Source organism: Chiloscyllium plagiosum, chromosome 33, assembly GCF_004010195.1.
Source record: "Chiloscyllium plagiosum isolate BGI_BamShark_2017 chromosome 33, ASM401019v2, whole genome shotgun sequence".
NCBI lineage: Eukaryota > Metazoa > Chordata > Chondrichthyes > Orectolobiformes > Hemiscylliidae > Chiloscyllium > Chiloscyllium plagiosum.
The window spans coordinates 1407086-1420144 of NC_057742.1; the positions used below are offsets into that span (position 1 = coordinate 1407086).

General features: G+C 39.5%; 1 protein-coding gene across 4 annotated transcripts in view; it reads right to left on the bottom strand.

Moving 5' to 3' along the window:
• Positions 1–871: 871 nt before the first annotated feature.
• The window catches only part of smarce1 (SWI/SNF related, matrix associated, actin dependent regulator of chromatin, subfamily e, member 1), a 54085-nt gene continuing 41897 nt past the window's right edge, over positions 872–13059 (bottom strand). For all 4 annotated transcript variants that reach the window (XM_043674717.1, XM_043674714.1, XM_043674716.1 and 1 more), the window contains 4 exons: positions 11201–11373; positions 9536–9637; positions 7752–7953; positions 872–2149 (listed from right to left, as the gene is read on the bottom strand). In XM_043674717.1, the coding sequence (XP_043530652.1) occupies positions 1938–2149; positions 7752–7953; positions 9536–9637; positions 11201–11373 (689 nt within the window). In that variant the 3' untranslated portion in view covers positions 872–1937. The remainder of the gene's footprint in view (positions 2150–7751; positions 7954–9535; positions 9638–11200; positions 11374–13059) is intronic.

Consider the following 13059-nt stretch of genomic DNA (forward strand, 5'->3'; position numbering starts at 1 on the left):
ATGGTGCCTATAGATTCCCCTTTATCCACATTACCTGTCCCTCGAAGAATTCAAATTAGTCCAACATGATTCCTCTTCGCAAACTGCCTAATTTCATTCAGATTTTCTAAGTACTTTGGTGTAACCCTATTAATAATAGATTCTAGCATTTGACAATAGATGGCTTGTTAGACCTTTCACAATCGTTCTCCCTTTCTTGAGGAGTTGCATTTTCCATCTTCCAATCTTATGTAACCTTTCCAGAACTAACAGAACTTTGGAAAATTAAAACCAATGCATCTATCATCTTCATAGCGTTTTCTTTAGGATCCTAGGACAAAGACCATTATGTTCTAGTAACATGTCACTCTTTAGTTGTGGTAGTGTTCTCAGCACCCTTTCCCTGGTGATTGCGACTGTTTTAAGTTCCTCTGTCCCTTTCACCTCTTGTTTGATTTACAAGAATTTCTAAAATGTTATTTGTATCATCTAGAATGAAGACAAAAAAAAACCTGTTCAACAGTTCTGCTCGTTGCTTCTTTAAAATTATTGATTTCCAGGTGAATGCAAAAAACTATGGCACTATTCCTATTGTCTTGACTAACAATTCAGCTACGCCATCAAATGCAATTAACTAGTCAATTATTTCATACTTGTGGGATCTTGCATGCAAAAGAATAATCCATGTATTGGCTTACAAAGCAACAATGACTTCATGACAGAACTAACTAACTGTGATACTCTTTGAGATGGCCTGGGGATGCGAAAGGTGCTACATAAATGCAAGTCTGCTGTTTCTCACCACTAGGCTGAGATTAAACCAGTGCAGCTTCTGTATTCTGCACAACAAAATGGTGACTAGCACAGGATCATAAAGCACACATAACAACCATTAGATTAACTTTTTCCTTTATTGTGGCAGGGAAATCTTTTAAAAATAGGAAACTCAGCATACTACAGAAGACACAAACAGTGGTGCCAATCACACTGGGACGCCACATGTGATGTTATCCTTGCTGGCACATCCCACCTTCCTGAAGCACAACACAATCTCAACTACAATTCAATTCATCTGATCACTAAATGAATGATCCTCTTCACAAAACACTTAGCACCAAACTAGGGCTTGCCAGCACTGTGGATTTGACTAGATATTTGTGGTCTTGTTAAATTCTTTTGTCGATTTACCAGGGAGATGGGATTCTGCAGTTCGATCACCTCTGTGACTACTTTATTATAGGGCATTGTATGATGACTTTTTTCAATTTAGAAACTGTAATAAAAATGGGTAATAATGAAATAAATGCAACAAGTGAACTTACAGTAATCTCTGGGACAACGAGTCTTCTCAATTGCCACAGAAGCAATTCCAGGAAGATAGACACCAACTAAATTCAAGGTGACAAAACACCAGTGATTGTGGGAAACTTTTCTATGGTTCACAAAGCATTTGTAAAGAGTGGGTTTAGGAGCCAGCTTCACCAGAAACACTAACTTTTTCAGTTTTCAGAAAGCACGTTCACAGTTCTTCAATACATCAATCTAAATCCATGGAAATTAAATATACAGAAAGTGAGAGATAAAGATGTACATATATTGAAATGGACCGCTGCACTTTGACCTTGCAACTCAGGCATTAAGTCATATTTATTTAATGAATAAAAATAAATATCCCTTAAGAGGGACCAAGAGCAGGCTGGATTAAGTACAGCATACAGCACTTTTAAATTTCTGTACCTTTACTTCCACCCCTTCATAATTTCAACTTCGTAGCAGTGAATCTCAAACTGGCCATGGGGCTGTAGGTTGGGCTAAAAGAGTCCATTACGCTGGCACCTCTACAAATGTGTAAAAAGAAAATCCTTCTAACTTATATAAACAGGTAGAATAAAAAACAAGTACGATACTAATCAAGTAGTACAACTAACTGGAATGGAAAGTTTTTGTATTTGTTGAATTCATTCTTTCTTGTCTTCACTCTCAGGTGTAGGCTCTGGCATGGTTTCCTCTGCCATGGCACTATTACTCTCTGTACCAGAGGTGCTCTCACTCGCTCCTTGCTCCACGCTGCTGTCTGTCATGTCTTGACATCCTTCTTTGTCTTCTGGAGTTGCTGTGCTCTCCTCACTACTCTGTTGGGTTTCTGGTGTTTCATCATTACGTGGCTCATCTGTAAATAAGAATGCAGATTTTAGTCACAATTTCCTTCAGTTAAACAGAGGAAAGCCCAAAGTCACCAACTTCAGACCCCTATCATATAATCCACTGAGGTGGTTGCAAAAATTGTATGGCTCACTTCAAAACAAAGCAGGGGTGTTCTTATGGTGGCTTTTTAACTGGTCTTTCATCTTGAAGCTGCCCGAGATACCTCATTTAGAATAAACCAGCAGCTGCATTTGTCTGCAAAACAGCAAGTATCCTTCAAAAATAATCCCTTGACTGTAAAGCCCTTTGGCTTGTCCTGAGGATTTGAAAAGTCCCATGTAACTGTAAATCTTAAAATAAAAAGGATTGGGTCTGATTGGCTGTGATTCTCCACACCCCTTAACAGGCTATCAAAGTCATCAAGTGTACTGGTTCTTGGTCTTGTACTAAAATAGCACACTTGGCTCCTGGCTCAAGCCCCTAAGTGAGGTTTGAATATACAATTGCCTAATTCAACTGCAAGAGCTCTAGAATGCAAAGTTAGTATCATCCAGATTTACATTATTTCTAAAAAATAAAGGTTAAAGATCAGGGCCAAGAATTATTGTATAGCCTCTTCTAATTACCATGACTTTAGCAAAGAAGGCGGAAATCCTGGAGAAACGTGCAAACCGTCTTTTACCAACATTTAAGAAAATTCTAACACGTCAGCTCAGTATTTCTCCATGTAATTAAGTTAGAAGGACTGAAGTATGGATAGTGAGAAAAAATCACTGAAGGGTTGTCAGTATTTCTGAAACCTTCCAGGTTGGATTTATAGTGGCAGAGACTTTGGGAATGAGCTGTTATGTAACATGAATTCTTTGTTAAAAAAAAGTCAACATACAACACCAACACCAACAACACAGTCCAGTCACCGTGCTCCTGGCCTTGAGGTAATCAAACCTGAAGAGGACAAAAGAACTTTTAACTCCTTTTTGACATAATTCCAAAGACCAATTTAGGACCCAAATCTGCTATCTGTACCATCCTCAGAAAATCAACAAGTGACTCACTGACAACATGGCATTTTATCCCATTCTACAGGGAGCTTCTGTAACCCATTAAAAGTGCCTGAGAATTATGCAAATAATTGTTTATTTACTAAGCTTCTAAGCACTCAAAGCAACTCACTTAGCCAGTGACAAGAACTCTCTCTCTTATCTGTACAGTCCTTGTGTTTGTGCAATTCAACAAGTTTCAACATTGCTGAAAAGGTGAGATCTACTTGACAGCTTTAAGTAGAAGTATGGTAATGTCCCTACCTCTGAGCCAGACGGCCTAGGTTGGAGTCCCATCTCTCAATGTCTGAATAGGTTGACTAACAATATCTCTAATATTGCACTCAAATACCATGAACTTCATAGGAGTTGGGTGGGATGTTCTTCGGAGGGTTGGTTCAGACTCGATGGGCCAAATGGCCTAGGGACTCTATGATGTAGTGCCAATCAAGCAGGCTGTTTTTTTCCCCAGATAGTGTCAAGCTTCTGAATTGTTGTTGAAGCTGTGCTTATCCAGCCAAATGGGTTGTATTCTATCACGTTCCTAAATTGTGCCTTATTCACAGTGGATAGCCTCTGGGATCAGGAGATGAGTTGAGTTACACATACTCCTAGTCTCTGAGCTGTACTGTAGCCACAGTATTTATATGGCAAATTTAGTTCAGTTTTTCTGTCAATAGTAACTCAATGTATGATGATAGTGGGGTATGCAGCAATGGTAATGCCATTGAACATTAAAACTAAGATGGCTTGAATGTCTTTTCGGAGATAGTCATTGAATAGAGGTCCAAGACCATTCTCTAATAACAATGATGGTTCTTCAATAATAATGAACTAGTTGCAAACTTTAGATTCCCGATGATAAATTAACCCAATCTATACTGAAGCAAACTGCCTTTGAGGCAGATGAAGCTCCAAAAGGACAGTCATATCAAACGAGAATTACTTATTTACAAATAATTAATGTTTCCAACAATGGGAAATTTGCCCATCTACAGTTTTTCAGCATTTCCATTGTTCCCTCACAACTTTAGAATGTGTTTCACATATTTTTTCTCTTGCCCTTAAACATTTTTTCTGGAAGTGCTCTTATCCCTTAGAATCACAGTTATCACAGTGCAGAAGGAGGTCCTTCAGCCCATCATGTTTGCAATGTACCTCAGAAAATGTTAACTTTGTGAAAATCTCCTGCCTTTTCCCCTAACTCAATGTGGTTTCAATTTAAATAACCATCGCTTTGGAATGCGACAGTTGTCCACCACACTTCCAGGCAGAGCACTCCAGACTCCAACTACTTAAACAATAGACAGCTACCTGACGAAGGAGCAGCGGTCTGAAAGGTAGTGATTCCAAATAAACCTGTTGGACTATAACCTGGTGTTGTGTGATTTTTAACTTGCCCATTCAATAAAGGTCATTCACTTTCCAGGTGGAGGCAATGATTCAAAAACAATGCCATAAAATCCATTCTGTCCATTGATGACAGAGTTCAAATAAATTCTTGAAATAAGAGGAGTACACTTCTAGTTTGGACGAGACTTGCAAGATTCAAGCTGAATTGAATTAGTGGCATTTTCAACCCCTGTGGCTGCTCCTTTCCAGTCACTTTCTTCAATCACCCTTTACTTTGGAGGTGCTTTAGTCCTGATTTATTACTGTTCCCCTTCTGTTCTATTTGAATTAAATCATTTTCTGGTCACTGTAACCAATTGTGAACTTTTCATTAAAGATTACAGCAGTGAAAAAAAGCCAATTGCCTCAATGGTAGCTCTTTGCTACAAAACTATAAACTGCTTTGCTTAATTTATAAAGTTACAACATCGAACAGAAATGTGACTCAGACTTGGAAACTAGGCTGGTCAAGCTGGAATTTCCTTTCAGCCTGAAGAGATTAAAAGATAATTCCTGTGAGAAACAATAGTTTAAATATTCATAAAGGTATTCAGTGCAGTCAAAACAAAAATAATCACTCTTTTTATACGAGAATAAAACTGCCAAAAGCATACAGCTGTACCTGAAAGTTGTACCTGTACAGTTGCCCACAGAATGTGGTCAAACAACTTCAATTTGCATGACAGCCAATACCTGAAGTCAGATAATCTAAATACCAGAGATGACAAGTTCAACGACCAGGTTCTTAAGTGTCTGTTGATGAATTCATCATTTAGGAAACATCACTGACAAACCCCATTCACTACATTTAAGAACCTTTAATACATTATAAAAATAAATTTTTGTAGTGATGCTCCATTTCAAAGGCTTTATAAGCACTTGGAGCTGAGGATCAAAACACTAAACTGACAGGCATTCCAGTCTGATGTTAAGAGGTATGAAACCAGCAATGTAGCACTAACCCGACACTGTTAAACCTCAGGCCTATGTCAACAGCCTCAGTACAAGCTTGGTTCAACCATGGCCAAAAAAAAAAAGGGAACTCCAGAGGTTTGGCAAGAGGGTATGTTGTTAACATCACTATAGCTAACTACTCTAGACCCATTCTTCAGCACCTGGCCCATAGCCTTGCATGCCTTGGCCTCACAAATGCACTAAATACCTTTGAATGTTATGAGCGTTTCTGCCTCTCCCCCAATATAGAAAGTGAGTTCCAGATTCCCACCACCCTCTGGGTGACAACACATTTCTTCTCATTTCCTATAAACATCCTGCCCCTTACCTTAAATCTACGTCCCTATTGTCTGATCCCTCCTTCAAAGGGATGTTCCTTCAACTCCCCATAATTTTATAAAACTCAATCATGTAACCTCATCAAGAAACACCCCCCCCTCCCCTCATCCCTCCACATCTAGCCAGCGAAGCTGCCCAAGAATCTTATATATTTCGGTATGGTTGCTTCTCATTCTTTGAGACGTCAATGAACACAAGCTCAAACTACTCAACGTCTCCTCATAATGTGATCCCTCCATACCCAGAATCAACCCAATGAACCTTCTCTGAACTCCCTCAATGCAGAACCAAAGCAGTTTACAATATTCCAGGAGTGGTCTGACTCATATCTTGCATACTTTTAGTGAGATTTCCTTTGAAATAAAGACCAACATTCCATTTGCCTTCCCCATTACCTGGTGAGCATGTGTGTTAGCTTTCTGCAAATTTATGCACGTGGATCCCCAAATCCCTCTGCAGCTTTCTGCAGTCTTGCATCATTTAAACAATATTTAGTTCCTACATTTTTCCTGACAACAGCAAAATCGCACATTTTCCCACATTATATTCCATCTGCTGGGCTCTTGCCCACACACTTAACCTAGCTATATCATGCTGCAGCCTTTTGTTTCATCCTCATCACTTACCTTTCCATGTTTCATCTACAAAACCTGGTGATAGTAGATTCATCTTCCTGATCAAGTTATTTATATTGTAAATAATTGTGGCCCCAGCACTGATCCCTGTGGCATTCCGCTAGTTCCACGTTGCCATTCCAGAAAATGTACCCATGTCCCTACTCCATTTCTATTAGTCAGCCAATTCTCTATCCATGCCAAAAGCTTCAAATTAATGGGCTTTTATCTTAAGTAGCTATGTGTATGGTATTTTATGGAATCCCTTTAGGAAATTCAAATATATTACATCTTCTGATTCCTTTGTACCTACAGTGTTTGTTACCTTCTCAAAAAATTCTAATAAATTTGCTAGGCAATGTTTCCCCTTCATGAAGCCATGCTGACTCTGCTTGATGATATTATGCACTGTTAAATGCTCTGTTATTACATCCTTTTTAATAGGCATCAACATTTTCCAATGACAGATGTTAAACTAATGATTTAGAGTTACCTGTATTTTGTCTCTCTCTCTTTTTGAAGAAGAATGAAACAACTGACAGTTTTCCAATTTTCTAGGAAATTAATCTATTCCACTTACGATAGAGGTTAAACAATTTTAACTTACCCCTCTCCCATTAGAAAGCTATAGTACTAATTCAGCTTCACTTCGAATAACCCATCTTCACCATCTAGCGTGGTGAAAAATTTTGCCTTTTCAAATTGTGACAAAATTCCTTTGATGGTTTGATTGGGTAGTGAGAATTCCTCGGATCTTTATTTGGATCCTTTGGGTCAATGCATACTCTCAGTTTTCCAGATTGTTTATCTATTAAAGTTTTACATTCCACCAATGGCCATGGTGGGATTAGAATCCAGTCAACCAGAGCATTAGCCTGGGTCTCAGGAATAATCCTGCAACATTCCTACTAAATCATCATCTCTCGCCTTTGATGTGCTTCGCCTGTACTGCATTGTAGCAATTTTTCCAGGCTTCAAAAGCATCGCCCAAATCCACTACCTCCAGCAGCTTGAAGGTAAAGGGGAGCATGTTCACCGGGAACACCATCAACTCAGAGCCACTCACACCATTCCAATTTAGAGGTATGTCCCTGATCCTTCATTCTTTCTTGTTCAAAATGCTGGAACTCCCCATCTAACTGCACAACAGCACGTTTACTATAGACTGCAACAGGTCAAAATGACAATCTCAAGGACAGCCCAGATGGGCAACAGACATTAACTTTGCCAAGACGTACAAGTAAAAGAAAAACGCTAGTGCAACACTCCAGCCCACCCACTCTGTTACCTGTGTCCATGGGGGTCTCCTCCACTTTGGATTCGTCAGCCTCAATGCTGCTAGGAGGTTCCTCAGGTATATTACTCTGGGGTGGTTCGACATGGTCAGCCTCCTTTTCCCTTTCTTCCTGACGTTTGCGGGCTTGCTCTTCAGCCTGAGCAATTTCAGCTGCAATTTTTTCCATGTCAACCTCCACCTTCAAATTGCACAACTAAATAAAGCAAAAGGAGGTTAAAATAAAAATCTGCAAGAACTCAAAGATGTCAACATCATTGCTCATTTAAACAAACGTCAGTTGAACAAATATGTCCAACAATATCTTGTATTTATATAACAGCTTTAACATAGTAAAAATCCAAAGCTGTTTTTAGGGAGAGTTATCGGAGTCAAACGTATAATAACGGCTAGCCAATAGTTTAGTCAAAGAGATTGATTTTAAAGGAGCAATTTAAAAAGGAGAGAGACATGAAGGTGATTATTGAGTTAATGTCGGTAGTTAGGGCTTAGGTGACTTAAAACATGATCACCAATATAAAAGCAAAAGAAATCAAGGATTCCAGGACTCCATGTAACCACACAAGCTTTTTTTGTGCCGTTTGGGGAGTCCATGTTTGATTTTACAGGTTATGGGTTTACATTCTGCCAGCAATTGGACAAGACACAACCTGGTCTCTGAGAGAGATCAGGTCAAAGACAACAACCTCAGTATTCAACAGAATGAGAAATAAAATGTCCACAAAGCAGCATTACAAGCCAACTGCAAAATTCAACTAAAGTGACACTTGCATCTGAACACGAGTTTATGGGGTAAAACAGAGTTATCCTGATGAAGGGCCCTGCCTGAAACATCGACTCTCCTGCTCTTCTGATGCTGCTTGACCTGCTCTGCTTTTTCCAACTCCTCATTTTACCGACTTCGAAGACAGAGAGTTATTAAGTGCTTTCTCTCTGTTAACGTATGTTGCTAGGTCTGCTGAACTTCTCCAGCACTTTCTTGTTTTGCTTCAGATTTCCAGTATCCACAGCAGTTTGCTTTTACACCAGAGATGCTGCTGTTTTGGGACATATAGCAGGACAGATTCCAGGCCATGGCTTCAATTCTTCTGGGACCTATAATGTACCATTTTTTCACTTTTCCCATGACTTTTCAAAACAACCTGTTCAGAAATGCTGTTAAGTATCTTTGGAGTAGGTGGAACTTGAACCCAGAATTGCTAATCCAGTGGTAGGGACACTACCACTGAGCCAAAAGAGGGCCCCCCCCCAATCTCCTGAAAATACTGAACCCAACTGGATCCAGGTGCTCTCTGATACCTTTCCTCATAGGTGTTCATCAGGTTATCAGTCCACAGAAGACATCACATTACAGCCTGACCCTATCCTATTGTTTAGCATTTTTAAAGAAGGTGGTTAGATCACCATCAGATTGAAGAACACCAATCAATTTTCCCTTTCCCCAGTCTGTGACCTTTTCAAAATCAACCAACTCAGAGCACCAAATGGTGACCAAGACTATGTAGATAATGTAGAGACAGTCTAGTCTGCCTCTGCAACTACAGCCATGAAGAAAATTAAACCTCATGGAATAAGAATTTGGTATGACAGAGATTACTATACAAAATACTAAAAGGCTTCTTTGAATATTTAGAACTTGCTCTTCCAACTGCCAATCACTTGCACAACACTGATACATGAGTAATTGACTACACACCCAGCAGATAATCTTAAAGTTTATGCGATGAACATTCCAATTGTTGGATAGTTACAACTCAATCTCCAAATCAAATTCTTACCCGCTTTAGTTCATTATTAAATAACTCTGTAGTTTCCAGGAATTTCCGTTTCTTGTCTTGGTGGCGTTCCTCGATCTGAAGGAGCTCAGCTTCCAACTTCCGCTAAAGGAAAACACAATTTCAAAATTATTTTTAAAGAGCGGTCAAATTGAATGATGTGACTGAAAATCAACAAAGTGTTCAGGGATTTGAAGAATTATTTCCAAATATCTTCAATGGTTTCTTTTTTGTGTTGCTTTGTTCATTAAAAAACATAACCTCAAACCCACATTCCAGTCCACCCCTAAAAACCTTTCACCAGCTTGATTACTAAGAATCTATCCACCTCAGTCTTAAAAACATTCAAAACTCTAGCTTTTCCCACTTTTTCTGGAAGAGTTCCAAAGTGTCACGATCCTCAGAGAAAAAAAAAGTTCACCCAATCTGCCTTAAATAGACAACTATTTCGAAACAGTAACCAAGAGTTCTAGATTTTCCCCCAAAATGAAACATCTTCCCACATTCACCCCATTAAGATCCCTCCGTTCTGAAGGTGGATCACTGAACCCAAAATGTTAACTCTGCTTTCTCTCTAAAGTTGTTGCCCAACCTGCCGAGTTTTTCGAGCAATTCGAGTTCTTTGGTATCGGCTCATTCTAATATATGAAGTGCCCATCTGCCACCTTGGAGCAGAATAACCATAGGTTAACTGTCCAATATCCACCAGCTTAGAACTGGACAGTTTAGAATAGGTTTGTCAAGGATTTTTAACACCATAACCTTTTATTAAACCTGAATATGCTAGTTTTTATTAGCTGCAGTTCAAAGGGTCTACTTACAAGAATAAAGCAAATGATTTTATGGAAGGATCAAGAGCAAAAACTTCCATTGCCAACTTCTCTTATAGAACAGACACATGATTTTAAAAATACGTTAATAGGAAGTAATGGGCCAATGAGCTGAGAAATGGCAGATGGAGTTTAATTCAGATAAATGCAAGGTGCTGCATTTTGGGAAAGCAAATCTTAGCAGGACTTATACATTTAATGAGAAGGTCTTAGGGAGTGTTGCTAATGAAGAGACCTTGGAGTGCAGGTTCATAGCTCCTTGAAAGTGGAGTCGCAGGTAGATAGGATAGTGAAGGCGGCATTTGGTATGCTTTCCTTTATTGGTCAGAGTATTGAGTACAGGAGTTGGGAGGTCATGTTGCGGCTGTACAGGACATTGGTTAGGCCACTGTTGGAACATTGTGTGCAATTCTGGTCTCCTTCCTATCGGAAGGATTTTGTGAAAGGGTTCAGAAAAGATTTATAAGGATGTTGACAGGGTTGGAGGATTTGAGCTATAGGGAGAAGCTGAACAGGGTGGGGCTGTTTTCCCTGGACCGTCGGAGGCTGAGGGGGTGACCTTATAAGGTTTACAAAATTATGAGGGGCATGGATAGGATAAATAGACAAAGTCTTTTCCCTGTGGTCAGGAAGTCCAGAACTAGAGGGCATAGGTTTAGGGTGAGAGGGGAAAGTCGGTATGGACAGGTTGGACCGAAGGGTCTGTTTCCATGCTGTACATCTCTATGACTCTTTGACTCTATAACGAGAGACTAAAATATAGTAATTAATTAGTAGTTAGTTTCATTAAAACTCAAATTGCAAAGAATAAAGAATATGATCAGTATTGACTACATACCTGATGAACCATCAGTGACTGCACCTGTCTTTTTAAAACCTGCATTCGTGCTGTTGTCACCACAGATCGGACATCTGGGACTACACTCTCACTCAGAATCTCACTAATCAAACGGTGGTTTCTCTGGAAACGCGCTGCAGAGATGTGCTTCATTGAAAAGCCATCATCGTAATCTGAAAGGATCAGGAAAGAAGAAAATCAGCAAAATGCAGACATAATAGAAACTACATTAATTAATTGTGGAGGTTTTTGAGTTCCTGACACAACTGAAGTTCAGATTAACACAGCTAACAGTACTCATGCATTTTACATGTCATAAATGCAGAAATCTTCAACCATTCTACTGCGGCGAATTGATGCTCTCGAGCTATCAAACTGCCCAAAGCCATCACATTTTCAGGTATCAGTCCAAAATGTAACGTAGAGCTGGATTTTACTCTTCTATAGTTCGAGCAAAAGGCTAGGTGCTATGAAATAATTCCAAAGCAAACCAAAAGACCGCTAAAAATCGGGTATCAAAATAGAAAATCCTGGAACTACACAAGATCAGACTTCACTTTTCTCTCCATTGATGCAAAGTCTGTTTCCATCTCCACAGATGCAGCATGTGTATTTTCAGCATTTTCTGAAGTCACAGAATCATTGTAGTCTATAACGCAGAAAAAGATTCTTTGGCTCTTCGAGTCTGTCAGTTCAAAAACAACCAGCTAACTATTCTAATCCCATTTTCCAGCACTTGGCCATTGGTCTGGCATCCCACATTCACATCAAAATACTTTTAAACGTGACTCCTCCACGCAAAACATCCCCAGTCCCTCGTCATAAGTGATTCCCTTATTTTTCACTCTAGTTGTATCATTCAAATCTGAAAAGGTGTGTGTAAAAGAACATTCCGCATCCTACCCCTGACACTTTTCATCAAGTCCCTCATTCTGGTTAGTTATGTTTATTTGCCCAAACAGGAATTCACAGATAACCAGTATCAAGCTTACTTTCGCTTTTCTAACAGAGGGGTTTAGATGATCAGAAAAAGGAAACCCTGCCCAAGACCGCTAAAGGCTACTTTAGAAGATGCTACTTTCAGAGGATATCAGTCACAAGCGAAAGATCAATTCAGGGTTTTTTCTATTGCAAAAAGCTCAATTCTTGATAGTATTCAACTTCTTTTAAATGTCACTGTGTTTATTTACATCAAGACAAGATCAGACATCAAAACAATTCCATCATACCTTATGTGAAGCTGTTCAATATTGAACGGGTTGTGAGGAATCAGCTGAGCCACAATTCAGAGAAGCCAGACTATCTCTAACACGAGGTTGTAGCAAACAGTTAGAAAAATAAGCATAAGCACAAACAGAAAATAGGGAGAGGAGGGGCCCTTTGAGCCTGCTCTGCCAATGTGATTGTGGCTGATCATCCAACTCAGTACCCTCTTCCTACTTTCTCCCAAAACTATTTGATCCCATTAGCACAAAGCCATGTCTAACTCCTCCTTGAAATCAATGATTTGGCCTCAATCACTTTCTGTGGCAGAGAACTGTACAGGCTCACCACTCTTTGGATGAAGAAATTTCTCTTCATCTCAGTCCTAATGACCTACCCAGTATCGTTAGTCTGAGACCCCTGATTCTGGACTTTCCAGTCATCAGGAATGTCCTTCCTCTATTAGCCTGTCTAACAGTTTTGAAATCACCATCTATTCCAATTCTTCTAAACTCCACTGAAAACGGTCCTAACTAATCTGGTCTCTCTTGTCAGTCCTGCCATTCCAAGTATCAGATTGATAAACCTTTTTTTGCAGTCTCTCCATAACTAGAACACCTTTCCTCAGACAAGGAGACCAATAGTCCAGGTGTGGT